This window comes from Lipomyces doorenjongii (assembly GCF_038497915.1).
Source record: "Lipomyces doorenjongii strain NRRL Y-27504 unplaced genomic scaffold V1508scaffold_64, whole genome shotgun sequence".
Classification (NCBI taxonomy): Eukaryota; Fungi; Ascomycota; class Lipomycetes; order Lipomycetales; family Lipomycetaceae; genus Lipomyces; species Lipomyces doorenjongii.
In genome coordinates, this window is record NW_027118131.1 from 32,795 (window position 1) to 45,922 (window position 13,128).

The following is a 13,128-nucleotide window of genomic DNA, read 5'->3' on the forward strand; positions in this document are numbered from 1 at the left end:
GAGCGCTGTAATACGTCATGGTTCTGTGGGGCTGGTCCCCACAGCCCGTGTTTCGATGCAAATCAGTTTATTCAACAATGCACCAAATACACTCGTAGAGCTGCGGAACCCTACGAGTGTGAATACCATAAACATGCATTTACTTTTCTTTGCCTATAGGATATTTTTACAGGGTACACGTCCAACTACATTTAAAGGATATCACTACACATATTAGAAGTGAATAATCATACCCTTCTAAGCCGCCTTGTGCAACTATTCATCCGTACGCCTTCCTATACCTCGCCCGCCTACTTTACTCCACATCGTTTTTGCTGTCAAAGTCCTCTCCTGAGACCAAGTCTGGAATCTCATCGTCATCTTCTTCACCGTCCTTCTTGTCAAGCTGTAGTGATTTGTATGATTCGGCCAATCGTCGCAGACTCGCAAGTGAGTCAGGCCCAAGCTGGTTAAGGATACCGGGAAGGAGCTCTGGAAGATCCTTCTCCTCACCATTACCGTAGATAGCAAAGGTATTGGCTGCCACAGAGGCTTGGACTGCGAATTGTTAAAACCAGTACACACAATCGCCATATAATATCGTACCCTTAGGAGCAGCAAAGTGAATAACCTTGCCGTCGTCCTTAAACATATTAACCTCCTCAATACCCTGGATAGGCTGAACGTTGAGTTTCTTCAACGAAGCCTGTAACTTTTTGTCATCGGTTCCCGAGCTCTTGTGGGCTTTCTTCGTCTTTCTTCGTGGGGTACCCTTTCCTCTATAATCAGAAGTACTTGTTAGCTTACTTCTAACATCAATAGATCCGGAACACAGCATATTTCTCTACTAGGTGGCAGTCTCCGATCCAATCCCGTTGAGATCCCCCGTTTCCGAGCGCCATCGACCGTTCCGATCCTCGCACAAGTGAATAAACATACCCTAAGCGCAAAATACAATGTCAGTATTCAACTTAAGACCAAGCGGTTATGATCCCTTCCAATGAGAGAACTGATCAATGGAGAGCCTCTTGAGCTTCCATGAAGTGCAGTGCACTAATCCAGCCCCGCATTCTCCGAAATGTAGTCCACTCAACCCGACAATAACGTAAATACTACTTACCAATTCTAACTGACTGTTGAAGTTTGGCTAATTTAGCAGCGTCCATGATAATCTGTAGATAGCTATTTACCGTTGTCGAAATAATTCAATCTTTCGAAATAACTAGTGCGACCCTTCTCAGTGGAGAGGGTTCGGCAAGACAGTTGCAACTGATCAAGCCCTAAGGGGTACGGCCAAGCCACGCAAATTTTGGCTTGCACATCGCGTACCCCCGCTATACAAGAAAGCAGTCACGGCTGATCTCGCGCACGAAGGGTTATTATTTATTATTGACTCTTCAGCTTTGGACTTTGAAAGTCACTGCAATGAATTCCTGTATTCACTCTTTAGATTCGGATTTGCGAAACCAGCAGGTACCTTTGTGTTCGACATATGATACCTACGTACGACACAAATTATGAATGCTGTGTTTGACTTATGATAGCAACCTTATGACACCATATATGAATGGCGGCGTTTTAGGGATCATACTTTGAGGATCTAAGGTGTTGGTTGATATTTGGATGCCAACAATGAGGATTATTGATTGCCCTGTCTGCTCATCACGTACAGCCGAATTTAGCATCATTATTTGGCTTCAATAATTTCATATTGTGACACAGGTACCGACAAAATCCAAAAGTGTACTAAATCACTCACTACCTTCAACATGCATACCTGCAGTAAAATAAAATAAAATTGATGTACTCACGATAGGCAACGATATGCACTCTGAGTATCGAACTAAGGTGCTGAACCTACACAGTACGACGAAAGTATAGTACGACGAAAGTATGACTCAACGAATTACAATGTAACCTATATGAACATGATGCCAACTACCAATCCGGCCGAGTCTTTGCGATCTCAATGCCATTCGTTTGCCAAATCTCTGATGCGCATGTGTTTACGACTGCTATAATGTATTTCTAGATCTACCAATCTTCTTTGCCTTCTTCGTCATCTATACGTATCGGTCAGTAAGCAAAGTCTTGCAGATCCATTTATTAAACTTCCTAGAATGCCTTACCACTTCCGGCTACACGTGTCTTCCTTTTACTTAAGGCAGCTGCCAACGCGTCTTGTAGACTGGCGTTGTTTCCTGGTGTGTCAGCGCCTGACCCTCTTGACGTATCTGATGTACTAGCCGGAGAAATAGCTAATGGACGCTCTAAGTGCGATTTATCAACACTCTTCAAGTGACCGACGCCGCCACTCCCACGAATAGACGCCATCAAGGCATCTCTCCCCACGCCAGTGCCTCCACCACCACCACCAGGTGGCGATGGCATTGACTGACCCTGCTCAAACTGAGGCGGCGGTGGTGGTGGAGGTGGAGGGACCGGTCCAGCACCAATGCTTGGACTGTTTTGGTACAAAGGTGGCGGCGGTGGGGCGGCCGATGTAGACTTTATGGCAGTGGGAGCGTTGTAAGGTATAGTCGGAGCAGATGGCACAGAAGCCGGTGCACTATATTGCGGTTGCTGTACATTTCGAGGAACAATTGCTGGTTTCGTGTAAGACACGGGAGGAGGAGGCGGTGGCGGCGGCGGCGGAAGTGCAGATGATTGATGTTGTGCTGAAGAATTATTATAGGAAGCTGCTGGAGGTGGCGGTCTTGGAGGAACAGTATTGGCAGTTATTGGCAGCATGCCGGTTCTGCTATAAGGTGATGATGGCAGAGGAGGCGTTAGAGCTGCATTATTCTGCACTACAGTTCTAGAACCATGCTTATGAGGAGGTGGAGGCGGTGGCGTTGGTCCATGACCTGTAGGCTGAGCAAATACCGGCGCCAGCCCGTTCTGTACCGGAACACGAGGCGGAAGCGATGGAGGTGCCGGTACTGGTCGAGTAGCAACGTTTTGTCCGGGTGGTGATCCCACAGGCGATATCCCCGGAGAGTCTCTCGTAGGCAATATAGGAGGCTGCGCTCGTGCAGGAAGCTGTTGTCCTGACCCTGGAAGTGGCTGACGAGGGGCCATGGCCGACCCAGCAGTTGGAAATGGTGGGGGGACATTGTATTTGTGACCGGGCGCAGGAGTCCGCCTTGTATCAGCAGCATTGGAAACTGCGGGTGATTCTGGCTCCGGACTCGGCGTCGAACTATATGCAGGTGACGCAATGTATCCGTTACTCGGACTTGGAGTCAGTGACGGTCGTGGCGCTGGAGATCTGGATGATGGTGGAAGATTAGGGAGAGTCGCTGGGTTGAAAGGCGGCGGTACTTTGTAAAGTGGCCCTGCCGGTACTGATTGTGCTTCTGGTGCTGGTGGTGGAGGTGTTGAAGTTTTCGATAGAGGCTGTGGAGGAGGAATAGCTTTTTGTGAAGCCGAAGTTCGAGATGTGGGTGGTTGAAGAGGAGGAGGAGGTGGTGGTCCTTTAGCTTTCTTGTCGATGTATTTCGCTGATGTACCATCGCCGCCGCCTCTTATGTAGTCCTTCAGGATATCTGCATTTGATGCAAGCATATCTTCGGTAATTCCCATTTCCTGCAGTTTCTCAACTAGACTTTTCCATGACGGATCGACGTCATCATCCTTACTGTCGGAACTCCTCACACTCTTCTTATCTGATTCGCTATCATTGTTGATCGAAGCCAGGGTATAATTATTGCCCAACTTCTGATAACGTAAAAAGTCCCCCCTTGGTCCTTGTACTGCTTTTTCTGGTTTCTTCAAGGCAATCGCATTTTTGTTGTTTAAAGTAGCCTTAGACGCATATTTGTCTTTATGTTGGACTTTTTTGAGAAAATGATGTGCCTCAGTGTCGTCCGCAAAAAGCAACCCAGCATAGCATTCTTCTAACTCAAATGTGTGGAAAAAGGCGCGATCCTGATTGTATTGGAAGTCCACATAAAGTTCCTGATCCCAGATTACGCCGCGATTGCCCTTTTTTTTTTTGTTAGCTACTGAATCTCAACAACAATGCAATCTAGAAAATGGAATTTTTTTGCAATACTAACAATGATATCAACAATCTTCAAAAAAAAGGTATTTCCGGTTAGATCATTCACCAGGGCAACCGCTCCTGAAACACCTGTGAATGTCCACGCATTCGGGTCAGGATATGCAACATATAATCGTGCGACTACCGCATCAATTACTTTATTTGACGCTTTCGGTATTGCTCGCTTGATCTTCTCCTTGTCAGCAGAGGTGATGAGAGTCGGCATGGCTATAATTGACTGGTCAATTCCCTTTTGTGGCCTGCCGATTGCCGATCAGTAACAAGATTGTAGCTACCGTCCTTCTGACACTAAAGACTATCTAAATTGCGTGCCCCCCTATTCGAAAGGTATTCCTATCCTTACTAATCAAGATTGTCAGATTGCTGCAGGAGTCGATGGTTTTGATCACTGTAGATAGCTGAGCTGCAGCTGCAGTCGTGACAACCCGCGAGTATGCACCGAAGACACGACTCCAGACGCCTCAGGAATAGGGTTTACCGAACCTATGTACATCGGTTTATTCTGTGCGGCTATCAATAGGCACGCCTACGTCATCACCTACAAATCAACGTCGCGTGAATGAGGTATCATAACACTTGCTTATATGGATCTTGACCTTCAGATAACAAGATTATTTAGTCATAGTTGGCAAAGTGTATTTTTCATTAATTAGTAACTTACAATATAGTCATATATCTAGACTATGCACTCTCTCATAGAACATTGGACGTCTCGAGTGCATAGCTAGGCATGATGTCATACCACAGGATTCGTCTCAGCCAATATACGTATACTATAGAATATGGACTGCAGATGGTTTAAGGAGATATGTCGACTAGCTCCGCATTGTCATTTATAGGTATAGCACGATAGCCGCGACAACGATTAACCACGGCACTCGAGAAAAAGTTTAGCAAGCTAATGAAGCTACCGTACACGCCGACGGATTGGCGAGGTACTATCATAATAAAATCTTGTAAATGTGGGATACAGGCAAGATCGGTTTCATCTTGTTGAAATAGGTCGAGCTCGTTTTGAAGCTTCTCGAGTGTTAGTGGGGGTACTTCGGTCATCACATTCGTGCGTACCTTTTGCGCTCTTTCTTTCGTCAAACGCCTAGCCAGCTTCATCCCTGGGTGTGCGTAACTAGGATGAGGTTGAAAGCTATATCTGTCCAAAGGGCGACGAGTGCAGAGACTTTGCGACAGCTTGTTCGAAGAGATATTTTCAGTGGGTGCATAATGCGAATGATCGTCCAATATTGTCGGAACGGCGACTGTGACTAAATAATTAGCATCTATAATGCGATAGTATGCCTGCTACTGAATGCTACCATTCGCATCAGCATTAGATCTGGACACCTGTATCTGATTAGTATGCGAATCCACAATTGTTTCTTGCATCGCAATGGCAGCCTCTGGTTCCTACCACATACATTGTAAAATACCATCCACGATTTGGCCAATTCTTCTAGCTTTGAGTGGTATGGAGCTGTTGTTGGAAATGACAAAGAAATCTCGTCCGATATTCGTCTCAGTAACCTCAATTTTGCAAGACTCGCAATAAAATTGATGATCAGTGAATCATCGATCTCTACGTTCTGGTAGTCCAATGCCGCCAAAAAGTCATAGATTGATCTATAGTCTTCAGACTTCAGATTGAACATTCTAAGACGATTGTTGACAATGTGATATAAATACAGAACCTCGAGCGTTTTTCCCGCTGGGATGCTGAACCGTACCATAACGTCTTGGATATAAAGAAGTTTGAGCGAAGCAGTTAAAGTGCCACAGTAAAGTGCTTCTATAAGCTCGTCAAATGCATCCGGCGAATCCGGCATTAAAGAGCACGCGAAAATATTGCAATTTGAAAGGTGATCCATGTTCAAGATGATTGTGAAGAAATTTTGTGCGGGCCTAACTGTCTGCGAGGAATACTGAGGATTGATGATCGGTCCAGGCTCATATTTCAAAACTAACCACCCATGAAGTGCGGACAAAGATCATGTATATCATACTTTATAAAGTATGTAAATAAGTAATTTGCTATGCACGCATGCACATACATGCATACATGCTAATCGATTGTTTAGAATATCATACATTCTAGCAAATAAATCCGACGAATCATCCTTAATAGCCATAACTACTAATAACTTTTATTCCGAATTACCCCATATGCCATATATTTCTCGAAGCTACGACTCTTCTTCATCTTCTGTATCCGTATTAATATCTGTATCGCTGTCCTCCTCTTCGCTACTGCTTTCATCCTCTTCTTTACTGTCATCTTCGGACGAGACGTCGACAGTAGTCTTCTTCGTCTTACCGCCACGCAACTGCGCCATTGCGCCTGCAATACTGTCCTCTTCTGGGTCGGAGATATCATCTTCTATTTCATCAACCTTAGGCGCAGGCTCGATATTAAGGACGACAGATCTAACAGCATCAGCGCCAATGTACGCATTCGACCTAAACTCAACCAAAAATCTGTATTGTCCGATCTGATCAGGCATTGGTGCTGATAGTTGGATCTTGTAAGTACTAACTGATCCATCGGTGTACATCCGCGTCACAGTCGACGGCGGTTCGACGATCTTATTTTCTCGGGGATTAACGAGAAGTACAGTCCACTTCGGCCTAAGATATACTGGCAAATATGGCGCATAGATTGGCTCCAACTGCGGAGCGATATCGTTTGTGGATAAAGGCTTCTTGATTGTCACAGAATTGTCCACTTCTTCCAAATCCTTTGGATCAACGGCAGGAAGTGTAGCTCCTGTATAGGCTACTCGGAACTTGATCACCAAATGTGCAATGGAATTGGGAGTCACAGTTGTTTCGCCGGGCACTGGAGAATTATCAATACATCTGCAGTTTTGAGACACCAGAAGCATTACATACCTTTAAAGAACGCGTCCAGGATCTCAATTGATGGAATCTGAAAGGCAACGGCGCGCGCAATCTTCAAATCATCATTGCTATTGATACCAAGCACTATCTGTTGTTCCTTGTCATTGAGAGAAAATAATGACTTCAATGTAGATCTTGAATGAACAACACGTTCCTTGTCGATTTTAGGCAACTGCAAAAGCTCGTTAGACTCTGGTGGCAGAGCTTGCGTGAATGCTTGCGTCAAGCTGATAATTTTTCGTAACAGTGCAGCATTCTTAAACGCGGACGCAATATCAAGCATGCCGTCTAGAATCGCAACCGACCGGGACACGAGCGCCAATTTCTTTAGCTCATCATCAACCTTCTCTCGGGATAAATAAGCTAATAGATAATCATAAACAGTATCAGCACCAATTCCAGGAATGAGGATTTTATACTCCTGAGAATTTGCGAGCAGACGGATTAGATTGTCAAACGTAACATTATCTACACTCGACTTCGCAAATGTTTCGAAAATATTGGCAGCCGTAATTGTATGGATTCCGTTCTTAGTATATTGCTTCGTGCCGCTCCACCAATTCCACTGCCGAAAATTTAGTAAGCAGTCAAACGCCATTATAATCAAATGAACGCACCACAACAAAAGGAAGCGCCACTCCAACTAAGAAGCTGTATGCCAGAATAACCAGTGGACTACCCTTTTCTTCTACCAACCACTTCGGCAACGCAATTCCATGCTTCATTGGCTGTGGCCCATCAGGATGGCCATAATCCAAATAATTCTTGCGTGTATCTTCATCTGTTAAGCTTTTATTGTGACTAGTCAGTGCAAATTCCTTCAATACCGCTCTATTGGATATGCTCACGATTTATATGCCTTGGTCATCTCCACAAATTGTGCCTCCAAGATCTCACGCGTTGTGTTGACAATATTGCGAATCTTATCCGGGTGAAATTTCAAGGACAACTTTCTATACCTGCTCTTGATCTCACGATCCGTCGCAGACTAATCCAGAAGTAAGCATGAGTCGTCAACGACAAGCCTCGAGTTTATACATACATAAGGTATTCCCAAAATTTCATATGGATCAAAGCGCTTCAAATCCTCAGGGGTCTCTTGGCTGTGTATAAAGTACGCCACCACGATTAGGATTATCCATCCTAGTGCGATAAAAATATTCCTAGTATGCCAAAGATACCATTAGTCAAAGTTCTTATATCAAGTTATACATATATAGTTCTCTCCACTTACGTCTTTGTGAAGATCTTACTCTTTCTATTTTTCATCCGAAACTTCTCTACATCATCATAATTCTCTGGCTTATAACCATTCTCAAACTTTGGTGAATAATTCTCTTATCTTGCATTAGCTCTGTTCATATAGTTATCATGGAACGATGGACAGTACTTTCTGGTTTCATAACTCGAATCGTAGCTTTCCACGTAGACGGAAGCAATACCAATGACAGCAATGTCATGGCGAAGTATGGCCAGACTTCAGCATTCTCGTCATACGAATAGCGAGAGTCGCTCATTGCTCAATCTTGATCAAAACCAGTAATCTGTGAAACGGTAAGCAAGAACAAAGTAGTCCGTACTGGTGCAATATTGGAACGGTAATTTCATACCTGAGGGCGCCAAATAAAACACTGAGGGAGAAGTAGACGGTATAGCAATATTAGAAATGCATATAACCTAATGTTGATGGGGGAACCGTAACTTGATTGCGTGGTTGATGATTTGATGTTTATACGTATCGAATGTGGGTAGTTGCCACGTTCCCTTCGGAACTCAGGAGGCAACGCGTACATAGTCATTAAAGCCACATTCGCCGTAATTGGGATTTTTTTGCAGCAATTCCCGCTTTTTTATTCTAAGGTACTAAAGTTCGTATACAATTATTTAACCACCCTATCAATAGTGTAAAAGGTACTGATCCGATAAATTGGGTATAATATTCTACGCCACTATGTCTTTCAGATTTTACTCCTCGAGAATGCCACTGGCACTTATGCGCACCTGAACCTCCCACGATCCAATGGCATCCAGCTGTATAGGCCAATATTGCACAGCCAAAAATTTGGCAATATAGAACCCTCAAGTTGAAAATATTCGCCATTACCACATGGCGAAAGTAGCATCGATGTTGGTTGGGAATTATACCGGAGTTCTCTCTACACCATATCGTATCAAAAAAATGAGCAATTATTTTTACACTAGATACACTTTTGAAAACCTCATGAAGAAAAGGAACATATATGTAATATCCATACACCCACAGCCATTCTAACGGTTAGATTTCGCCACACGCTCCAATTCGTCCTAAATAAACGTCAGCTAGTGACTCATACAATAATTCAGTAATAGGAAGTTCAGCATACCTTCTTCTTAATAGCATACGAGTTCGACGAACCCTTGCCAGCGTTGATGAGCTCCTCAGCCAGGCACTCGGCGATGGTCTTGATGTTCCGGAACGAAGCCTCACGAGCCTATAAATGACATTATTATATTGATTCACACGTATACACCATCCATACGTACACCAATGGTAATAAGGGCAATGGCCTGGTTGACGCGTCTGAGAGGAGAGACATCGACAGCTTGTCGTCGGACGGTACCGGCGCTACCAATACGGGTGGAGTCTTCTCTTGGGCCGCAGTTAACAATAGCATCGACAACAACCTGAAGAGGGTTCTGGTCTGTCAAAAGATGAATAATCTCCAGAGAGTGTTTAACAATTCTAACAGCCAAAAGCTTTTTGCCGTTGTTACGGCCGTTCATCATCAAAGAGTTGGTGAGTCGCTCAATGATCGGGCACTGAGCCTTTCGAAATCGCTTGTTGGCATAACGGCCGGCGCTATGAGCCAGATACACAGGCTGGCGGATCTGAATGTAGTCGGTAAGAGAGATATCCTTGACCTCGACATCCTCAAACGACCACTTGTTGAACAGCTTCACCTGGCCGCTCTCAGCGACAACATCTTCAGGAAGGATAGTAGAAGGCAAGACTGTCTCCTCGACAACTTCCTCGACCTCCTCCTCGTAGACCTCGGCGTGATCGACTTCTGAACCCTCGGACATTGTGCGGTGTTGTTAATTCGTTGGGATGTTGATGCTAGAAAGGCGGCCCACTAAACTATGGTGGTAACAACATCCAACTGATGGTTGATGCTCCGTGTTCAATGCCGCCAGTGGGATGTTCGCAGAGCGCGTACTAGCTAATGTCTAGTATGGACTGTGACTGCTTATAATTTCTTTAGGGTTGAGTCCTAGCTAACGTTGGGAGAAGAAATTAGAGTGACAGCATAGAGCTAATGCTCTCGGCGTCACCGAGAAACTTTTAAGGTTTGGAACCAAGGTCCAAATTTGCTCTGTGTCTTTGACGAATGTTTTCTCGATCGGATCAAATTTGTCAGATATGATTGATCGGTCCAATTTATAGATTTGCTTTTAACTTGAAATCTACGCATAAATGGCGAAGGTTAAGGCACGAAAACTTCAGGATGACGATTTCATACAGACCATTTCGGATTCTGACACATCTATCCCGGATCTGGACGAGGAAGTAGACGAAACTGACGTCGAGAAACCGACGAATAAGGGCATACGTGGCCGTAGCAACAAGATTCAGGACGATGAGAGTGACTTCAAATTAAGTTTTGATGTTGACGATTTTGAGGTGCCGGCTCAATTTGACGGCTGGGATTTCGACATGCAGGACCGAGCCAAAGGCAGTGGCCGTCGACAAGTCGATCTCAATAGTATCATTCAGCGTCAATTGAATAAGTCCAACGGGATCGATGAGGATATATATGAGAGCAATGACGGCTCTGATGTCCATTCTGCCGAGGATAGCGAGGAGAACGACGGGCTGGCAACTAATTTCGTCAAGGCTCCTAAGATACATTCATCTACAGTTGAACTTGATGCCCATAGCACGAACAGTGGCTCTAGCTTCGAGGAAGAGGAACAGAGATCAGGTGGGTTGCACAATGCTTGTGAAGCGCCAAACCCAATATTAATACATACGTATAGTGCGGAAGACGTTGAAAGGACCATACAGACTACCGTTAGAAAACGAATTGGAATCTGACGCCGACGACACTAATAGTCGGCAAGATGATGAGGAAGACAGCGATCAGGCAACTGAATTAGTTGAAGGTCAACGTAATGAAGCGACGGATGACAGTGAAGAACGCGAAGTACAATATGAACAAGACGACGAAGAAGAAGAAACTGAAGAAAACAAAGAAGAAGAAGAAGGAGATGCAGAAAAAATTGACGGAGACGATGATGATAATAATAATAATAATAATGATCACGATGATTATGGCGATGATGATGATGACGATGATAAGAGCGATGAGGAGCAGGACGATCCGAAGGAGGTGGCCAAATTTTTTGCAAAACCGCCGGAGCAGGGTACAGCCTCTGCACATAAGCAGTTTAATACACTCTCTATTTCGCGACCGTTGCTACGAAGCATTGCTAATTTGGGTTTTGTTACGCCTACGCCAGTTCAAAGTGCTGTGATCCCCATCGCTCTTCTTGGTAAAGATATCGTTGCTGGTGCTGTTACCGGTTCCGGTAAAACAGCTGCGTATATGATTCCAGTTTTGGAACGTCTTCTTTACCGGCCTAAGAAGATTGCATCGACCAGGGTTGTTGTACTTACACCCACTCGCGAACTCTCGATTCAGGTTGCCGATGTCGGAAGGAAGTTGAGTCAATTCATTGGCGGCATTAGATTTGGATTAGCTGTTGGTGGATTGAACTTGCGTCTCCAAGAGCAAGACCTGAAAACTCGTCCGGATATTGTTGTGGCGACCCCTGGTCGATTTATTGACCATATCCGTAACTCGCCAAGCTTTCAAGTCGAAGACGTTGAGATCCTAATTATTGACGAGGCGGACCGTATGCTAGAGGAAGGTTTCCAAAAGGAATTGACGGAGTTGTTGACTTTGCTTCCATCTAAGAGACAGACACTTTTATTCTCTGCTACAATGAACTCAAGCATTAAGTCTCTTATCCAGCTGTCGCTTCACCAGCCGGTTCGAATTATGATCAACCCACCAAAACAAACGGCGAGCGGACTTATTCAGGAATTTATCCGAATCAAAAAAAGAGAAATGGCGAAGCCGGCAATACTGACGTGGCTTTTAAATAAGTTCGATAGCAGGGAGCGTGTGATGATCTTCGTATCCAGGAAAGAGACAGCACATAGACTGCGCGTCGTTCTTGGACTTCTGGGGATAAAGGTAGGCGAACTTCACGGTGCACTCTCTCAGGACCAGCGTTTGACTGGTATCACGGAATTCCGTAATTCAATTGTGCCAATCCTTGTTTGCACGGACTTGGCTTCGCGTGGTCTCGACATTCCTAAAGTCGAGATTGTGATAAACTACGATATGCCAAAGACGTACGATATATATCTACACAGAGTTGGTCGAACCGCTCGTGCGGGCCGTACTGGTCGAAGTATTTCTCTTGTCGGAGAGGCTAAGGCGGAGCGCGGCATTGTCAAAGATGCCGTGAAGACTCTTGAGAAGAAAAAGGGTAAAGCCGTTAGTCGTAATGTCGATTGGGATACAGTGAACAAGATTGCCAAAAATATTGAGAGCAAGGAAGGAATGGTTGAAGATGTATTGACGGAAGAAAAGGAAGAAAAACAAGTAAGTCTGGATGGGATCGTAGGTTCCACCACAATGATTAACAAGAGATTAGTTGGCGATCGCAGAAATGGAGCTCCGCAAGGGCGAGAATATGGTTAAGCATTGGGATGAGATTCAGTCCAGACCAAAGCGAACTTGGTTCGACGACAACACTAAGAAGCAGGGGAAAAATAAGAAGAGACGTTCAAAAAAGGACGACGACTAGACGCAGCCATGCATACGTCATTTATATATTACCAATTTCTTTGTTATAGGACTATGGGACCATCATGTGGTTGTCTTTTCTAGTTTGTCAAGCATTTAACTTCTCGCTGTTAATCTTTGTACATTTTCTTGGGTTAGGACTTTTATGTTACATAGTTTATTTGCCAAGTTGTCTAGTAAACTTTGACAGCCCCGCTCTATGGATAAGGTTCTCAATAGTCGGGGTTGTGATTCCTATGTCGAAAGAGGCTGACTATTCTGGGGTCGATTTGGCGCAGAGCCGCTTCAATAGATTGTCGCTATATTTGTGGTCGGACTTATATTAGCCCATGG

The 13,128-nt window shown here is 44.6% G+C and overlaps 7 protein-coding genes across 7 annotated transcripts; 1 reads left to right on the forward strand and 6 right to left on the reverse strand.

The window, feature by feature from the left end:
- Positions 1-44: 44 nt before the first annotated feature.
- V1508DRAFT_424070 (NAC domain-containing protein) lies at positions 45-1,323 on the reverse strand. The gene is made up of 3 exons (XM_066941243.1): positions 1,100-1,323; positions 586-759; positions 45-537 (listed from the first exon to the last, which is right to left on the reverse strand). The coding sequence occupies exons 1-3, from the start codon at positions 1,143-1,145 to the stop codon at positions 296-298; spliced, it is 462 nt and encodes a 153-aa protein (XP_066793629.1). The 5' UTR covers positions 1,146-1,323; the 3' UTR covers positions 45-295.
- A 771-nt stretch (positions 1,324-2,094) lies between these two features.
- V1508DRAFT_359550 (uncharacterized protein) lies at positions 2,095-4,250 on the reverse strand (the record flags this gene model as incomplete). Its single annotated transcript, XM_066937111.1, has 2 exons — positions 2,095-3,966; positions 4,041-4,250. 2 exons carry the CDS (start codon positions 4,248-4,250, stop codon positions 2,095-2,097), a joined length of 2,082 nt encoding a protein of 693 aa, XP_066793630.1.
- Positions 4,251-4,986: 736 nt separating this feature from the next.
- Positions 4,987-5,907, reverse strand: V1508DRAFT_406152 (uncharacterized protein; the record flags this gene model as incomplete). The annotated part of the gene is made up of 4 exons (XM_066938748.1): positions 4,987-5,034; positions 5,090-5,322; positions 5,359-5,386; positions 5,461-5,907. The coding sequence occupies 4 exons, from the start codon at positions 5,905-5,907 to the stop codon at positions 4,987-4,989; spliced, it is 756 nt and encodes a 251-aa protein (XP_066793631.1).
- Positions 5,908-6,222: 315 nt separating this feature from the next.
- Positions 6,223-8,454, reverse strand: V1508DRAFT_399623 (uncharacterized protein; the record flags this gene model as incomplete). Its single annotated transcript, XM_066938273.1, has 7 exons — positions 6,223-6,875; positions 6,929-7,502; positions 7,555-7,726; positions 7,786-7,925; positions 7,980-8,100; positions 8,172-8,274; positions 8,328-8,454. The coding sequence occupies 7 exons, from the start codon at positions 8,452-8,454 to the stop codon at positions 6,223-6,225; spliced, it is 1,890 nt and encodes a 629-aa protein (XP_066793632.1).
- A 308-nt stretch (positions 8,455-8,762) lies between these two features.
- V1508DRAFT_424081 (uncharacterized protein) lies at positions 8,763-9,100 on the reverse strand. Its single transcript, XM_066941244.1, has one exon. The coding sequence runs from the start codon at positions 9,036-9,038 to the stop codon at positions 8,793-8,795; it is 246 nt and encodes an 81-aa protein (XP_066793633.1). The 5' UTR covers positions 9,039-9,100; the 3' UTR covers positions 8,763-8,792.
- V1508DRAFT_424082 (40S ribosomal protein uS7) lies at positions 9,101-10,102 on the reverse strand. Its single transcript, XM_066941245.1, has 3 exons — positions 9,461-10,102; positions 9,301-9,408; positions 9,101-9,241 (listed from the first exon to the last, which is right to left on the reverse strand). Exons 1-3 carry the CDS (start codon positions 9,998-10,000, stop codon positions 9,206-9,208), a joined length of 684 nt encoding a protein of 227 aa, XP_066793634.1. The 5' UTR covers positions 10,001-10,102; the 3' UTR covers positions 9,101-9,205.
- A 40-nt stretch (positions 10,103-10,142) lies between these two features.
- On the forward strand, positions 10,143-13,128 carry V1508DRAFT_253547 (P-loop containing nucleoside triphosphate hydrolase protein). Its single transcript, XM_066936399.1, has 3 exons — positions 10,143-10,899; positions 10,955-12,591; positions 12,644-13,128. Exons 1-3 carry the CDS (start codon positions 10,392-10,394, stop codon positions 12,794-12,796), a joined length of 2,298 nt encoding a protein of 765 aa, XP_066793635.1. The 5' UTR covers positions 10,143-10,391; the 3' UTR covers positions 12,797-13,128.